At 36.7% G+C, this 14468-nt stretch overlaps 1 protein-coding gene across 1 annotated transcript in view; it reads left to right on the top strand.

Annotated features, from left to right (window-relative positions):
• Positions 1–14468, top strand: part of KIAA0825 (KIAA0825 ortholog) — a 427876-nt gene that overhangs the window by 203277 nt on the left and 210131 nt on the right. Inside the window, exons 18-19 of the mRNA XM_060201180.1 lie at positions 5535–5693; positions 7896–7990. Coding sequence (XP_060057163.1) covers positions 5535–5693; positions 7896–7990 — 254 coding nt within the window. The remainder of the gene's footprint in view (positions 1–5534; positions 5694–7895; positions 7991–14468) is intronic.

The following is a 14468-nucleotide window of genomic DNA, read 5'->3' as shown; positions in this document are numbered from 1 at the left end:
TTAATCTTGTTTCTTGAGTTTCATAAAAGTGACCAACCAATTAATAAATAGGTGGCATAGCAATTATTTGATAGCCTGAGAAAGATGGGAGGAATTTTTAGTTGAGAAACTACCCTGTCCCTAAGGGACTAGTCTCTTATGTGATTGCTGCTACATGATCTATTCACTCTTGGTAATCATTATTCTTAGAATCTTACTTGGTATAGTTCTTTTAAAAAAATAATAAAATAAAATAAAACAAAACACCTCAAGAACTGTTGTTCTTAAGTACCTGAGAAGCCTGCACTGCAAAGTAAAAGTCTAGTGTGGTGTGCATACTTGGCCAGCTGGATTGGCCAGAGTAACTGGTGATTTAAGGATGAACAGATGCTGCAGTAGATTGCCATCCTTAGTGCAAGGGTATATTTACTGCATTTCTGAGAACACTAATGGCTGGCAAACTAATCGATAAGTTCTTGTTTTCAAAAGTTCTCACAAAAAGTAGATCAATTATCACCATTAGAAAAAAAAATCAATAAAAATTAAATTAGGAAAACAATTTCTAACTTTGGTAGCATTTTATTCAGGGGAAGTTGATTTAAAGGATTATTGTTTATCATGAGGGTAGATTTCCATGTTCCTCCAAGATAGTTATCAATACACTTTATCTTCCTCCACACCATAATCCTGTTCCTATAGGGACTTAGATCCCCAATAAATCAGGAATGGATTGACCATCAGCTACCTGTTATATTCAGGAAATCTAAAAGCTCCTCATAAAATTCTCAAGCAGAGAGGCCAGGCAGTGGTGCACCTGCTTGATCACACACACTGTAGTGTGCACAGACCCAGGTTCAAGCCCCTGGTCCTCACCTATAGGGGGAAAGCTTCACGAGTGGTGAAGCAGGGCTTTTCTCTCTCTTTCTCTCCCTATTTCCCCCCTCCCCTCTCAATTTCTCTCTATCTCTATCCAGTAATTAAATAAAGACATTCTCAAGCAGTAGTTCTAAACATGTACTATGAGAGATATATATAAAACTTCACTGGGACCCCATAACATTTTGATCATTTAAATTCAAAATTATGATTTTATTTTTATTGATTTAATTTATAAAATAAAAATAGAAAATATCAACAAAACTATAGGATAAGAGGGATAAAATTCTACACATTTCCCATGACCAGAGTTCCATTCCCATCCACTCCACTGGAAGCTTTCCTATTCTTTATCCTATTCTTTATTCCTCAAGGAATATGGACCCAGGATCATCATGGGATGCAGAAGGTGGAAGGTCTGGCTTCTGTAATTGCTTCTCCACTGAACATGGGTGTTGGCAGATCGATCCACACTCCCAGTCTGTTTCTATATGATTTTCTTTTCTACAACTGAATATACTGAGTACTTGGCAGCCTCTGTCTGTCAGATGGCTTAGTAAACCAAGTACTTAGTGGCTAATTGTGTGAGACATGGTGCTGCAAGTTAAGAGTCATAGTGAAGATGAAACTAGAGCCAATGAAAACAACAGAAGTGTAATTACTAAAACAAAACAAATGATAAATACAAATAATGCAAAGATAGCTAATTACTAATATAGTATTTATGACTACTCTTACATTGTGAGGCATAATGAATTGTTTTGTGATGTTGATTTAATGAGTAGGACTGAATCTTTAGCACTTTCATTTGATGTTGGAACAGTTGAAGACTGAAGATTGAACTGAGTAGATGCAAGACATGCAAATTTTTTTAAATCTTTTACCAGAAAGTGAGTTGATTGACTTCTTGGATTTGAAACCTAAAAATAGGCAGGGTTAGCTTCCCTGGGAAGATGACTGCAGCATTGTTTCCTAAAACCTCACCCTCCAGAGCCCTATGGGAAAGTAAATATAAATATAGATAGTTATAGAAATAAGTCAACCCTTATCTGTGATCTTGGGAGAACTAATTCAGTTTCTAGCAAAGGAAATGGGGATACAATACTCTGGTGTTGGGATTATACCCCCATTATCTTATAATTTTGTAAATCAGTATTAAATCACTAGTAAAAAAAAATAAAGAAAGAAATCACTAGTAAAATCCTCATTGGAAGCTACAGCAATTTTCCCAAGATTGTTGATATGAGTTAACTATTATTTCTACAACTACCTGTCTATATTTGTATATATGTGCCCATTTTTTTCCCATGGTCCTGTCTTCTCTTTGTTTCCAAGTCTCATCAACACCTATTACAACTTCCAACTGGCATTCTTCTTTTCCTTTTCTTTCTCCAAGTCTTGAGAGAGCTGGAGTTCAGAGCCCTCTGGTTATCTTTCCCCTAGCATTTCTAGCATAAAAAAAAAAAGGCAGGGTTAATGACAAATGATAGGTGGATTTTTAACTATGTGAGTAGTTGTCACCTCTAACCCTTAGGTTGTTCAAAGGGCAACACTGCATCATTCAAAAAGTTAACATAAAAGCATTTTTTGGATATAAACCAGGCTGAAAGGACAAATGGATATACAGTTGATATTACATTTTATCTTTACCTAAAGGCAAAAAAAAAAATCAATGAATGGGTACACCATTGAGAGCAAAATTATGAGGGGAAAAATGAGTTTTAAAGTGGTTATCTTTTGAGGGGCCGACTGGTGGCACACACACCCAGTAGGGCACACATGTTACAGTTTACAAGGACCTGTGCTCCAGTCCCCAGGCCCCATCTGAAAGAAGGAAAGTTTCACAAATGATAAAGCAGTGCTGCAGGCATCTCTTTCCCTCTTGCTTTTTATCTCCCCCTTCCCTCTCAATTTTTCTCTGTCCTAAATAAATAAAATATTTTTTAAAGGTTTACTTTTCGAGGTAAAGTTAAGGTTAGTTAGAGATGTTGAACATGAGCGTAGATGAGGGAACCTATGCTAGAGATTTAGTAGTCTTACGTAAAAGTGGTGTTTGAGTTCATGAGGCTGATGGAAGACTTCCAAGGAGAGAAATAGAGTTAGAAAAACCAAATAAAGGGAGTCAGGCGGTAGCACAGTGGGTTAAGCGCATGTGGCACAAAGTGCAAGGACGGGCGGCATAAGGATCCCGGTTCGAGTCCCTGGCTCCCCACCTGCAGGGGAGTCGCTTCACAAGCGGTGAAGCAGGTCTGCAGGTGTCTGTCTTTCTCTCTCCCTCTCTGTCTTCCCTCCTCTCTCCATTTCTCTCTGTCCTATACAACAATGACGACAACAATAATAACTACAACAATAAAAAACAAGGGCAACAAAAGGGAATATATATATATATATAATGAAAAAACGAATAGAGAAAGAAATGTGGTAGCATGGGGAAGGGCTTGGGTTCGAGTCTCTTGTTCCCACCTTCAAGGGGGGAAGCTTCACAAGCAGTGTGGCAGTGCTACATCTCTCTCTCTCTCTCTTTCTTTCTCCGTTTCCCTCTCTTTCTCTCCTCTGCTCTCTCCTCTGTTTATTTCTGTCTCTATCCAAAAAGGAATATATATGTATATATATATGTGTGTGTGTGTGTGTGTGTGTATGTGTACACACACACACACACACACACACATATGGGTACTTGAAGCATGGAATTGTCATGCAGGCATCAAGCCCTATTGATAACTGTTGTGGCAAATGGAAGAGGAGGAGGAAAATGAAGAGGAGGAAGAAGAAGGTAAAAGAAAAGGAGAAGAAAAAGAAGAGAAGTGACTATAGGACCAGGAAATTAGCTCACCTCGGAGGCTGCCTGCCTGCTTTGCCATGTATGTGAATCTGCTTGAGCCACATCTCCACAGCTCTGCGGGAACTTCCCGTGCTTTTATGTCTTTCCCTTCCTCCTTTTGTCTTTCTGTTTATATCTTTCTCTGAAAAAGTCATTCCTGAGTAGTGAAGCCCCAGCAATTATGTGTTTTAAACATAAACACATAAATAATTATCATTGTTAACATTGGTTTCTTTACAGCCTCAGGATTTTAGGGTTGACAGTTTGTTTTCTGAAATACATATGGTGTTCATTCTCTACTCAGGAATCTATGGAATCATAGGGAAAAGTAGAAGGAACTGAAATCAGTGATGTAGCTTCTTGCCAGAACTCCACCACTTACCCCTGTGTCACCTCAGGTGTGTCCCTTGACCTTTCAGAGTTAACCGTTGGATGTGGCATAGGCTAGATTTTTTTTTTCAATGTTCCAGTGCCCGTCAGTCTCCTGAGAAATCTTGTTAACAGCAGATTCTGATTTGGTGGAGTTTAATATTCTGATTCTCTAACAAGCTCCTAGGTGAGGCTGATTCGACAGGTCTGTGTGCCAGACTTTCAGCAGCAAGGCTTTTCTAAATGACCTCAGATGTCCTTTTCATCTCCAATGTCTGGAGTCCCATTCTAACCCTAGCCTTGAGGACAAAAGTATATTGTGACACACAACACCAGGGGAGCATTTATATCCTTATTTAATAAACGACTTGCTTATTATTAGTAGGTATTTATAGTGTATAGAAACCTTTATCATTTTAACTTATTTTATTCCAGAAATGACCCTATAAAATTTATTTGTTCATCTTATTTATTTATGAGTTGAAAATGAAATATAATACAGCAGATTGTCTATTATGTCCTGGCAGCCCCTATCATTTGGGTATTATAATTACATTTTAAATGAATACTTTGTTTACTTATTTTGCATAGAAATAGAGAGAAATTGACAAGGAAGGGGCAGATGAAGGAGAGATGAGAAAGACACCTGCAGCACTCCTTCACACTTGATAAAGATCCCTCCATAGAGGTGGGGATGGAGACTTGAATACAGGCCCTTGCACACTATAATGTACTCACGCAATCAGGTGCACCTTAGAATTACATATTTTAAGCTTCTATTTAGCCTTGATATTTGTCGGTCCGCGGTATGAAAATAGAATTCAGGAACCTGAGTATGGTTCTTTATGGAGTGAGGCTACTTGTATAACATAAAAGTGTTTAGCATTCTGCTGAGAATAGAATAGCTAGAAACAATCTTGAGCTGTGAATCTCCATATACCTTGACTTAAGTTTTGGGAACCAGATGGTTTAACACATGAACCAATCATGAAGACAATGCCTTTAAATATTTTAAGGGCTGACAAGTCACATATGTGATGTGCCCCCTTTGTCATGCAGGTGACTCAGGTTCCAGTCTTGTCCTCACCATGCGGGAGGAAAATTCTATGCTATGGTATCTTTCTCTCTCTCCCTCTGTCTCTTTCTCTATCAGAAAACAACTGTCTGGATCAGTAGAGCCTTGAGGACAACAAAAACCACACAACAACATAAAAAGATCTGTCATAAACCCATCCATTATACTAGGGTTTGTAAATGGTTGTATAGCTTACCCTCTTTATTTGGTAATCCTGATTTTGATGGGGTTATTGTTCTGCTGATTAGTACCCTGCTCCTGTTTCTTCTGAGCACGTATTCTGTCCTGAAGCAAGTAATACACTATAATCAAGCAATGTCCGAAAAGGGTAGATTTTGATATTGATCTGTTTATTTTTAAAGAGAATATATGCTTCTTCCCACCTTCACTACTTGTGATTTTCTTCCCTTTAAGGAATATTTAAAAGAACAGCTGTTTTCTATGAATGATTCAGAGGAAAAGCCATTATCCATCCGACCTTTGAATGTGGCCTTGATGAGTGTGCAAGATCAACCTTCTGCCTTTAACCCTTTCCATGTGTATAAAGTGTTTAGTGAAAACATGCTTGATCAGGTATGTGCAAATTAAATGGTTAATTTAATTTAAATGTGTGGTTTCCTTTACACAAGTAAGAAAGAAAAACTGGTTTGTGTTCCAGTGTTTTTCTTGTTTGTTTGTTTTGTTTTCTCAGAAGCTTTTTCACTGGGAAGTAAAAGGCCTCCCTTGTTCTTATTTACGTGGTCTGCATAAACTGACTTTCAGAAAGTAATTTTACCTTCTTCCCTTTGTCAAGCTGATTCATGCACTTGGTCTGTAAAGTTTAACATTTGACCATGAGGTCAGTTAATATGGGCAGAGGGAACATCTGTTGGACTGTGTCTATAGACAACCAGAAGTACCAAGCATTTCAGTCTTTCTTTTGCCTCCCCCTAATTCACCATTATACAAATTCACAAGCACCTTGCAGTCTTCATGATTTTATCTGATTTTATCAGGTAAACTATAGAATAGTTTAAAATTAGTTTTAGAGCATTGAGCCACTATTTTAAGTGGCATGAAGTAAATTTGATTTTTATGACCCTAAACACAGTCTTGAATTTCAAATGAATTTGCTATTGATATTAAAGACAGACTATTTGGAATAAAGTCAACGTGATAAATGCCACACATTTTTTAATGTCAGATTACACTATTGTTTAAACTGCAAGTTTCAGTAGTTACTTTTGAAGGATCATCTTTATGTCAGAGTACTTGAAATCTAAAGTTGCTTTTTCCTTTGTTCGTTCTTCTGGTGGCTTTTTCCCAGAAACCTCTTGACAGAGTATTTGAACTAACAGGGCAGAAGAGAAGAATTGCTTGACCTAGAGCTATAACGAAAATAAGAATTAAAACAATGCCCTAATTCAGGATGCAGATAATATTTTCACCATGGCTGTTACAGCTCTAGTCTACATTCATCAATACTGTGGTAGAATAAGACCTTCAAATGCTGACAACCCAGGGCAGCATTCTCCTGCTCTATGACAGGATTGTAGTGCTCCATTAATCAGCAGGTGACAGTGCATAGTTCTTGTTGGATTTTAAACATCAGCCTGGACTCTTACTATCAAAAGTATTCAGTCTGAAGGAGTACAAGGTTTCTTACTACCTTAAAGCCAAATAAACTGTTTAAGTTTACTGGTTGCTTTCCTGTGCTGTAAATTAAATTGCTTGGATGCATAAATAATCATTGTAGCTGTTAAATTATCTTAGCTTAATTTAAATAAATAGCATGTTTTATTCAGGTCTGAATGATCATCTTTCACAGTAAGTTTTCTCCTTCTGTTGTGAAATTATCTATTGAGAAAAAAGCAATCACTTGTATTATTTGCACTTACTTGTCCTTACAAATCTTCCTTTATTTTATTTTTATCTTTATAAAGTATTTGCTTATTTTCTTCAAAGAGACAGAGCTAGAAGAGAAATAGAGAGATAAGAGCACTTCTCAGCTCTGGTATATGGTGATGCTGGGAATTGAACCTAAACATGGAAGTCTAGTGTGTTACTACCACATTATCTCTCTGACCCTATGATCTCCCTTTAACTCATTTTATTTTTAAGATGTTTATTTATTTATTTGAGAGAACCAGAGCATCATTCTGGCACATGGAATGCCAGGCATCAAATTCAAGGTTTCATGCTTGAGAATCCAATACTTCATCCACTGCCCTAGCTCCCAGACTGCAAAGCATTTTCTTAACTAGAAAGATAAGATTAATAAAACATCCAAAGCAAGTTGTATCTAATATCTGAATAACAGCACATCCAAATTTGTTCTTTTTAATTTTTTGCTCTTTTTGTAAAAATCAAACTTCTAGGTGCAAAAAAAAAAGCAAAACAAATAAACAAAAAACTCTATGAAGTGTTATTTTTATGTGGAAAAACTTATTAAAAACTAAAAATTAATTAAAAATTATTTTTCCTTAGTTTTCTAAGAGTCACCCTTTCAGAGAAACTTGTTGGGCAAATGCTATCAGCACTTGGAAGAATAATGATTCAAGAAATTGATTTATATTTTTATAAATAATGACTACATCCCCAAATGAATTTATTAATTAATTGCTGTCTTATTGGAATAAAAACCTTCTTCTGTGGATATGATTGATGTTATCTGTCTAAGTCCTTGTTCTGGACCCCCCTCCTTCTTAGTTAGTCTATCACAGCTGGAGCTTTAATTTACTGATCATATTAACTCTGATTAATAACTAACAATAGCATCTTCTCATTTATCAACAGTCAGCCATCACTAAATGGAACTGGAATTGGTCAAACTTGCTGCCAAATTATCTGGGACTAGATAAGTTGACCTTCAGTACCCTGCTCAGAAACAGGTAATACGATTGGGGAGATGGACAACATGGTTGGGGGTGGGGAGGAGTTATATCTACATATATATCTCTAAGTTTATATGGAATAAATCTTATGCATTTTACTGAGTTGTTTCATATAGTTAGAATTTGCAAAAAAAAGCAAAATTTTTTTTTTCTGAGGTGAAATTAGAATATTTTATTCTAAATGTTAAGGACTTTGGACTTTGTGTACCTGATAGTTCAGTATTATAAGAGTCATTGGCTTAAGTCCCCCTATAGGGTGCTACTTTGTGTAATGAATGTATATAAAAGGCCAAGCCAAATCAACTATTCGGAAGGAATGGGAGAAACTTAAGCAAAACTGTCATGATTGAGTTCTTGACATTTTAGCCAATGATCTTAGCACTGCCTTGCTAAATTTTACACACACACACACACACACACACACACACACACACACACACACACCTAGATCAGCTCAATAAACTTACAATGTGATATTATCCTATAAACTTACACATGTAATTTATTTATCTCAAAGTTATAAACATTTTCTTTTCATTTTGAGTAAACTAACATGGCTTTTAAAAATACTTTTAAGGTTTTCGGTGATAACCATAAAATCTAAACTTTAAAAACAGGATTCTCGGTGGCCTGGCAGTGGCATACACAGCCCCACGCTCAAGGCTCTGTGTCTGAGCTTCCACTCCTTACCTGCAGGGAAGACGCTTCATGAGTGGTGAAGCAGGTCTACAGGTCTTATTTTTCTCTTCCCTCTCTATCTGCCCTTCCCTCTCAATTTCCTTCTATTTTGTCAAATAAAATAAATAAATAAATAAATAAATAAATAAATAAATAAATAAAGGAATAAATGGTCATGGGGAGTGGTGGATTTGTAGTGTCTGCACCAAGTGGAAATGATAACAAATTAAGGCAAAAAACCAACCAAACAAACAAAAAAACCTGTATTATCTTATCAAGAATAATGATTTCACATTAAATATATGTTCGGGGTTTCTTTAATTGTTCAAATGCCATGGTTTCTTATAGTTAAGTATAATAATTTTCTATTGTGATCTTTTTGATGTGGAATATTTTTCTATATTTAAAAATTTAAGTACTATTTTCCATGAAAGACATTAATATTATATAACACTAGATTTGTCAAATCATTCTTAAGAAATCTGATTATAGGTAAGAAAATATCTGAAAAGGGAGTCCATTAACTCCCAGATAGTGGTTAGAAAAATGACAGCTTGATAGACAATGAAAGCTGTAGCTTAGATATGTGCTTCTGGTGGGGCAATGGGATTCCTAAAATCTCATCCCTGAATGAACCTACCAATGGTGAACAAAACTGAGCAATCTGAAAGCTTCACCATCAAGGACAAGGGTTCCTACTAACAAATTTACCCCCCTGCTGCAACCCCCAACCCCAGCCCCAACCAAGCCCCATTCATGCACAACTGCCTGGGAATCACTCCTTTCTTGTCTCAAAGTTACCTGGAGAGATGGGAGACAAAGACAGTTGGCAGTGACCTGGGAGGTGGCATCATGAACAAGGCTTTGGACTTTGAAGCATGAGGTCCTGAGTTCAATCTCTGGCATCACATGTGCCAGAGTGATGGTCTGGCTCTCTCCCAATCTCTTCCTCCTCTCTGACTGAATAATATTAACAAATAAAGTAGTTGGCAGAGAAGCTTGGTCTTCTGTTGAATCTATGATTGTATAATGATTAGACTATATTAACTGTGTACCTAGAAGCAGACTCGGAAGGTGAATTCTTCCTCCTTGCTACTTGGGAAGTTTAGAGTTTATGTAGATTAACTGTACTACACTAAGTTTCAGCTGTGAACTGTTGCGTCCCATCTACTAAATGGTACTCTAGAGGCAAACACATCCTTCAGAATGTACTGAATTTGCTCTGTATAATATTCTCTTTTAAGTGAATGGATGCTGTAACAGAAATTGTATGCTGTTGTTTTGTTTAACAACTTTAGATGTACTTCAACTAGGTCAACAGCTATTGAAGTCCATTTCTTTGAGAAATTATGTGCAGTAGTGAGTAGAAGAGCTCACACAAGTGTAGCCATAGTAGGTCAAAACAGTTCTTGTGGAACATGGTCATGAATCTTTAATAGAAACAGCTAGAATCTCATCTTAATAAGAACCTTGGGCTTTAAAAAATGATACAAAAGGCATTCTATTCCACATTACTCTATACCACAAACTATAATGAACATAATTGATGTACCTTAGAAGAATGAAAGGCATCTCAGAGTTATTAATCTCTTTTATATCTTACCCATTTTTAAAAGAATGTTATTAGGCTTAATAGTGAGCAGGTAAGGAAATTGTTTCTAATTAAATTGTTTGTTAATGTCTCTATAACATTCTTGTTGGAACTTAACTGAAAATGCTGACAGTGCATTGACCTTTTGACAACATGGTTATCTGAAAATACATCCTTTACTAGGAGACCACAGAACTTGATCTTTTAGAAAGAGATTTACAAATGGCACTTGACATCCACAAAGTGATAATTAAAAAAAAGTTTTATCTTTATTTATTGGATAGAGACAGCCAGAAATCAAGAGGGAAGGGGGTGATAGAGAAGGAGAGAGACAGAGAGAAAATAAGCATAAAATAAGTTATAACTGAGGCCTCAGCAAAGATCTTGAATGTTAATTACACATGTTCTTCAATGTAGAAAGCTGAACATTGGGGAAAATAAAGTCTTAGGGACTGGGTGGTGGCTCACCTGGTTGAGTGCACATGCTACAATGAGCAAGGACCCAGGTTCCAGCCCCAAGTTGCCACCTGCAGGGGGAAAACTTTAAGAGCGGTAAAGCAGTGTTGGTGTCTCTGTGTCTCTTCCTCTCTATCCCCCTCTCCCCTCTTAATTTCTGCTGCCTCTATCCAATAAATAAATAAAAAAAATAAGATCTTAGAGGTTCATAAAATTAACATAAATATATATCAGTGCTATACTTTTACCTTTAGTGGTAGATGATAATAACCACAGTGATTATACATTGATCTTTTGAAATAATAAAGATACTCTTTACATTCTCTTACTATTAGCTTCCTGCTTTTTCACTCAAAAATAAATCAGACTACAGAACGAGATAGTGTTTGCAAAAGGAATACTCAGTATTCCTTCATTCCTGGCACTCCTCCAGATTGCCATTTTTATAGTCTTCTCTTGTGTCACTAGAGCAAATTTATGTTACTTCTTTTCTATTTACCTTATTTATTCTAGACAAAATTCCAGGTATTGTGGTGGTGAATATAATCTGTGAATACAGTGACATGCTATGTTACTTTAACTATCTAAATATACTGCATATGAGTTTGGCTTCTAGTTGAGCAAACATAATTAAATATGATGGCAGGAACAGCAGAAGGGGTGGTGGTGGCAGATTTCTGGCCTTCACTTTGAGGCTTTTCCAGGTAGACAATAACCATACATCTGAAAAGAAACAGAGATTAGAAAGCATGTTAAAAAAGAAAAAAACACCTGATGTGTGGAGTTGTTTGCTTTTAATAATTATTATTGTTTTAAGTATCTTTATGCTGCTTCAGATTATAGTGTGTGTGCCATGTGTTGTGTAGGGAGCAGAAAATATTGTCTCTGGCCTTTAACTGTACACACCGAACTCTCCAATGACCAGTCTCAGGCAGTGCTGCCATTAGCACAATGTTTATAGTTGTTCACAGCAGTAAATTTCTGATGTGGCAGCAGGCTGCCTAGTTATAAAAAAAGTGGGTTTTAGAAAAAGGCAAAGATGATTTTATGAGTACTTACCTCCGAGTCATTACATACATTACATATGCCTTGACATTCAAATTTGGATGTTTTTCTTTTTTCATATATATATATATTAGCTCTCAGAAACCCTTTCTTCCCACCTCCACTCAAAACTCCAAGCCTCAGTGATTCTATCCAGCATCACCATATTCATAAATAGGATCAAGCTATTCTTTTTTTTAAAATTTTTTTATTTATAAAAAGGAAACATTCACAAAACCATAGGATAAGAGGAGTACAGCTTTTCCCACCACCAGACCTCCTTATACCAACCCTTCCCCTGATAGCTTTCCTACTCTCTAACCCTCTGGGAGTATGGACCCAAGATCATTGTGGGATGCAGAAGGTTGAAGGTCTGGCTTCTGTAATTGCTTCCCCACTGAACATGGGTGTTGACAGGTCAATCCATACTCCCATCCTGCCTCTCTCTTTCCCTAGTGGGGAAGGGCTCTGGGGAAGCAGAGCTCCAAGGCACATTGGTGGGGTTGTCTGTCCAGGGAAGTCTGGTCGCATCCTGCCAGCATCTGGATCAAGCTATTCTATCCATAAATCCTAAGATAGCAGGTTTTGGTTTTTGAACTGAGATAGTGTGACATATATTTGAGGTGTATATATTTAGCACTCTGATCCTCAGAATTTCCAGGGATTAGGACTTTGGTATGTTTATCAGACAAAGCTATAAATGTATATTATATTCTGATTAGCAACTTTAGATGATATCCTTTATTGTACGTACTTTCATTCATATTTTCTTCTTTAACCCTCATTGATATGTAACAAGATTCTAGCACTAGTGAGACTGAAAAGCATTAAATGACATGCCCAAGGTCATAGATACTAAATGGCAGATAAACTCAAAATGAAAGGTTCTGACTAAATTTTGTGCCTAACCTATTATACTGTCTTTCTGATATAGCTTTACTTATAGTTTTTAAGATAAAATTGCCATACATTATATTGTAACTTTAAAGTGTATAATGTATTGATTTGACATATTTACTATCTTATGAAATAATTACCTTGTAGTATTACCTAACACCTTATCACCTTATGTAATTACCATTTCTTTTCTGTGGTGTTAATATTTACTCTCAGAAATTTTCAAAAATATAATTTAATATTATGGAATATAATCACCATAGTGTACATTATATCTTTATCTCGTAACTGGAAGTTTTCACCATTTGATGCATTTTTTGTTAGATATGAATTGTACTCACTATTCAAATATCTATAATAAAGATAGCAAGCATTGAAAAATGTTTGTCACTGTCTGGCACAATTTAAGTGAATCACAAATATGTATGGTTCCATGTTATTATCCTTTTCCAGAAAAGGAAATTAAAGACAGAGCCAGAACTCTTAGTGAGAATGTCAGATGCTAGTGTGTGTCTACATTCTTAATCTCTTCTCTCTGATGCTTCTCTAGAGCTAAGCTTACTTTATTCACTAAATCAAAAAGTTGGCGATATGCCTTGTGAAAGGCATTTATTTATTTATTTATTTATTTATTTATTTATTTATTTTTGCCTCCAAGGTTATTGCTGGAGCTCGGTGCCAACACTATGAATCCATTGCTTCTGAAGGCCCCCTTTTTCTTCTTCTATTTTTTTATTCGCTAGGACAGAGAAAAATTGAGAGGGGATTGGAAATAGATAGGAAGAGAGAAAGAAAGATAGACACGTGAAGACCTGCTTCACCACTTGTGAAGTGTCCCCACTGCAGGTAAGGAGCAGGAGCTTGAACCCCTGGCCTTGCGATGGTCCTTCCGCATAAGACCATATGCACTTAACCAGGTGTGCTAACACATGGCTCCCAAAGGCATTTATTTACAATGGAACTAAATATTTACCAGAGTGTTGTATATGTCATTCTGTCAGTGCTACTCTACAAAAAACTTTATTCATTTTGAATCCTTATGTTCTTCTCAGCAATTGGCTTACTTTCACTTACTTTACCAGAAAAATTAAAGCCATATAATACAAATCCTCAGTTTTTTTTTTTTTGTCTACAGGGCTATCACTGGGGCTCAGTGCCTGCACTACAAATCCACTGCTCCTGGAGGCTATTTTTTTCCCTTTTGTTGCCCTTGTTGTTTATCGTTGTTGTTGTTATCATTGTTATTATTACTGTCATTGCTGTTGGATAGGACAGAGAAAAATCGAGAGAGGAAGGGAGACTGAGAGGGAGAAAGAAAGACAGATGCCTGCAAACCTGCTTCAACACCTGTGAAGCGACCCCCTTGCAGGTGGGGAGCTGGGGGCTTGAACCAGGGTCCTTATACCGATCCTTGCGATTTGCCCCATGTGTGCTTAACCCACTACACTACTGCCCGGCTCCCTCAGTGTGTCTTCTTAATCTCAATTTTATTTTGCTCATCTTTAATCCTTTGCTACTCATCTTAGCTTCTTCTAGTTAAAACATGAAAGGTAAGTTAACTAGCTTGTGAATGATGTGAAGACTAAGAAGTTTATACCTTAGCCAATAAACCTGAAGGAATCATCAAATCCTTTGAACAAAAGAGTGACAAATGCTGAAAGGTACTGAAAAGTACCTTTAAAGAACATTAGTAACCGCTGGAGTGGAAGGCAGGATGAAGCCGGGTTAGAGACTATGGCTAAAAGGTGTTCCCAAGGATGTTTGAGGGCTCAGCTAAGTCTATTCCTAATTGCCACACAAGTTAACAAT

Source organism: Erinaceus europaeus, chromosome 11 (genome assembly GCF_950295315.1).
Source record: "Erinaceus europaeus chromosome 11, mEriEur2.1, whole genome shotgun sequence".
Lineage (NCBI taxonomy): Eukaryota > Metazoa > Chordata > Mammalia > Eulipotyphla > Erinaceidae > Erinaceus > Erinaceus europaeus.
The sequence above is the reverse complement of the archived record's forward strand: the minus strand, read 5'-3'. Positions and strand labels throughout refer to the sequence as shown.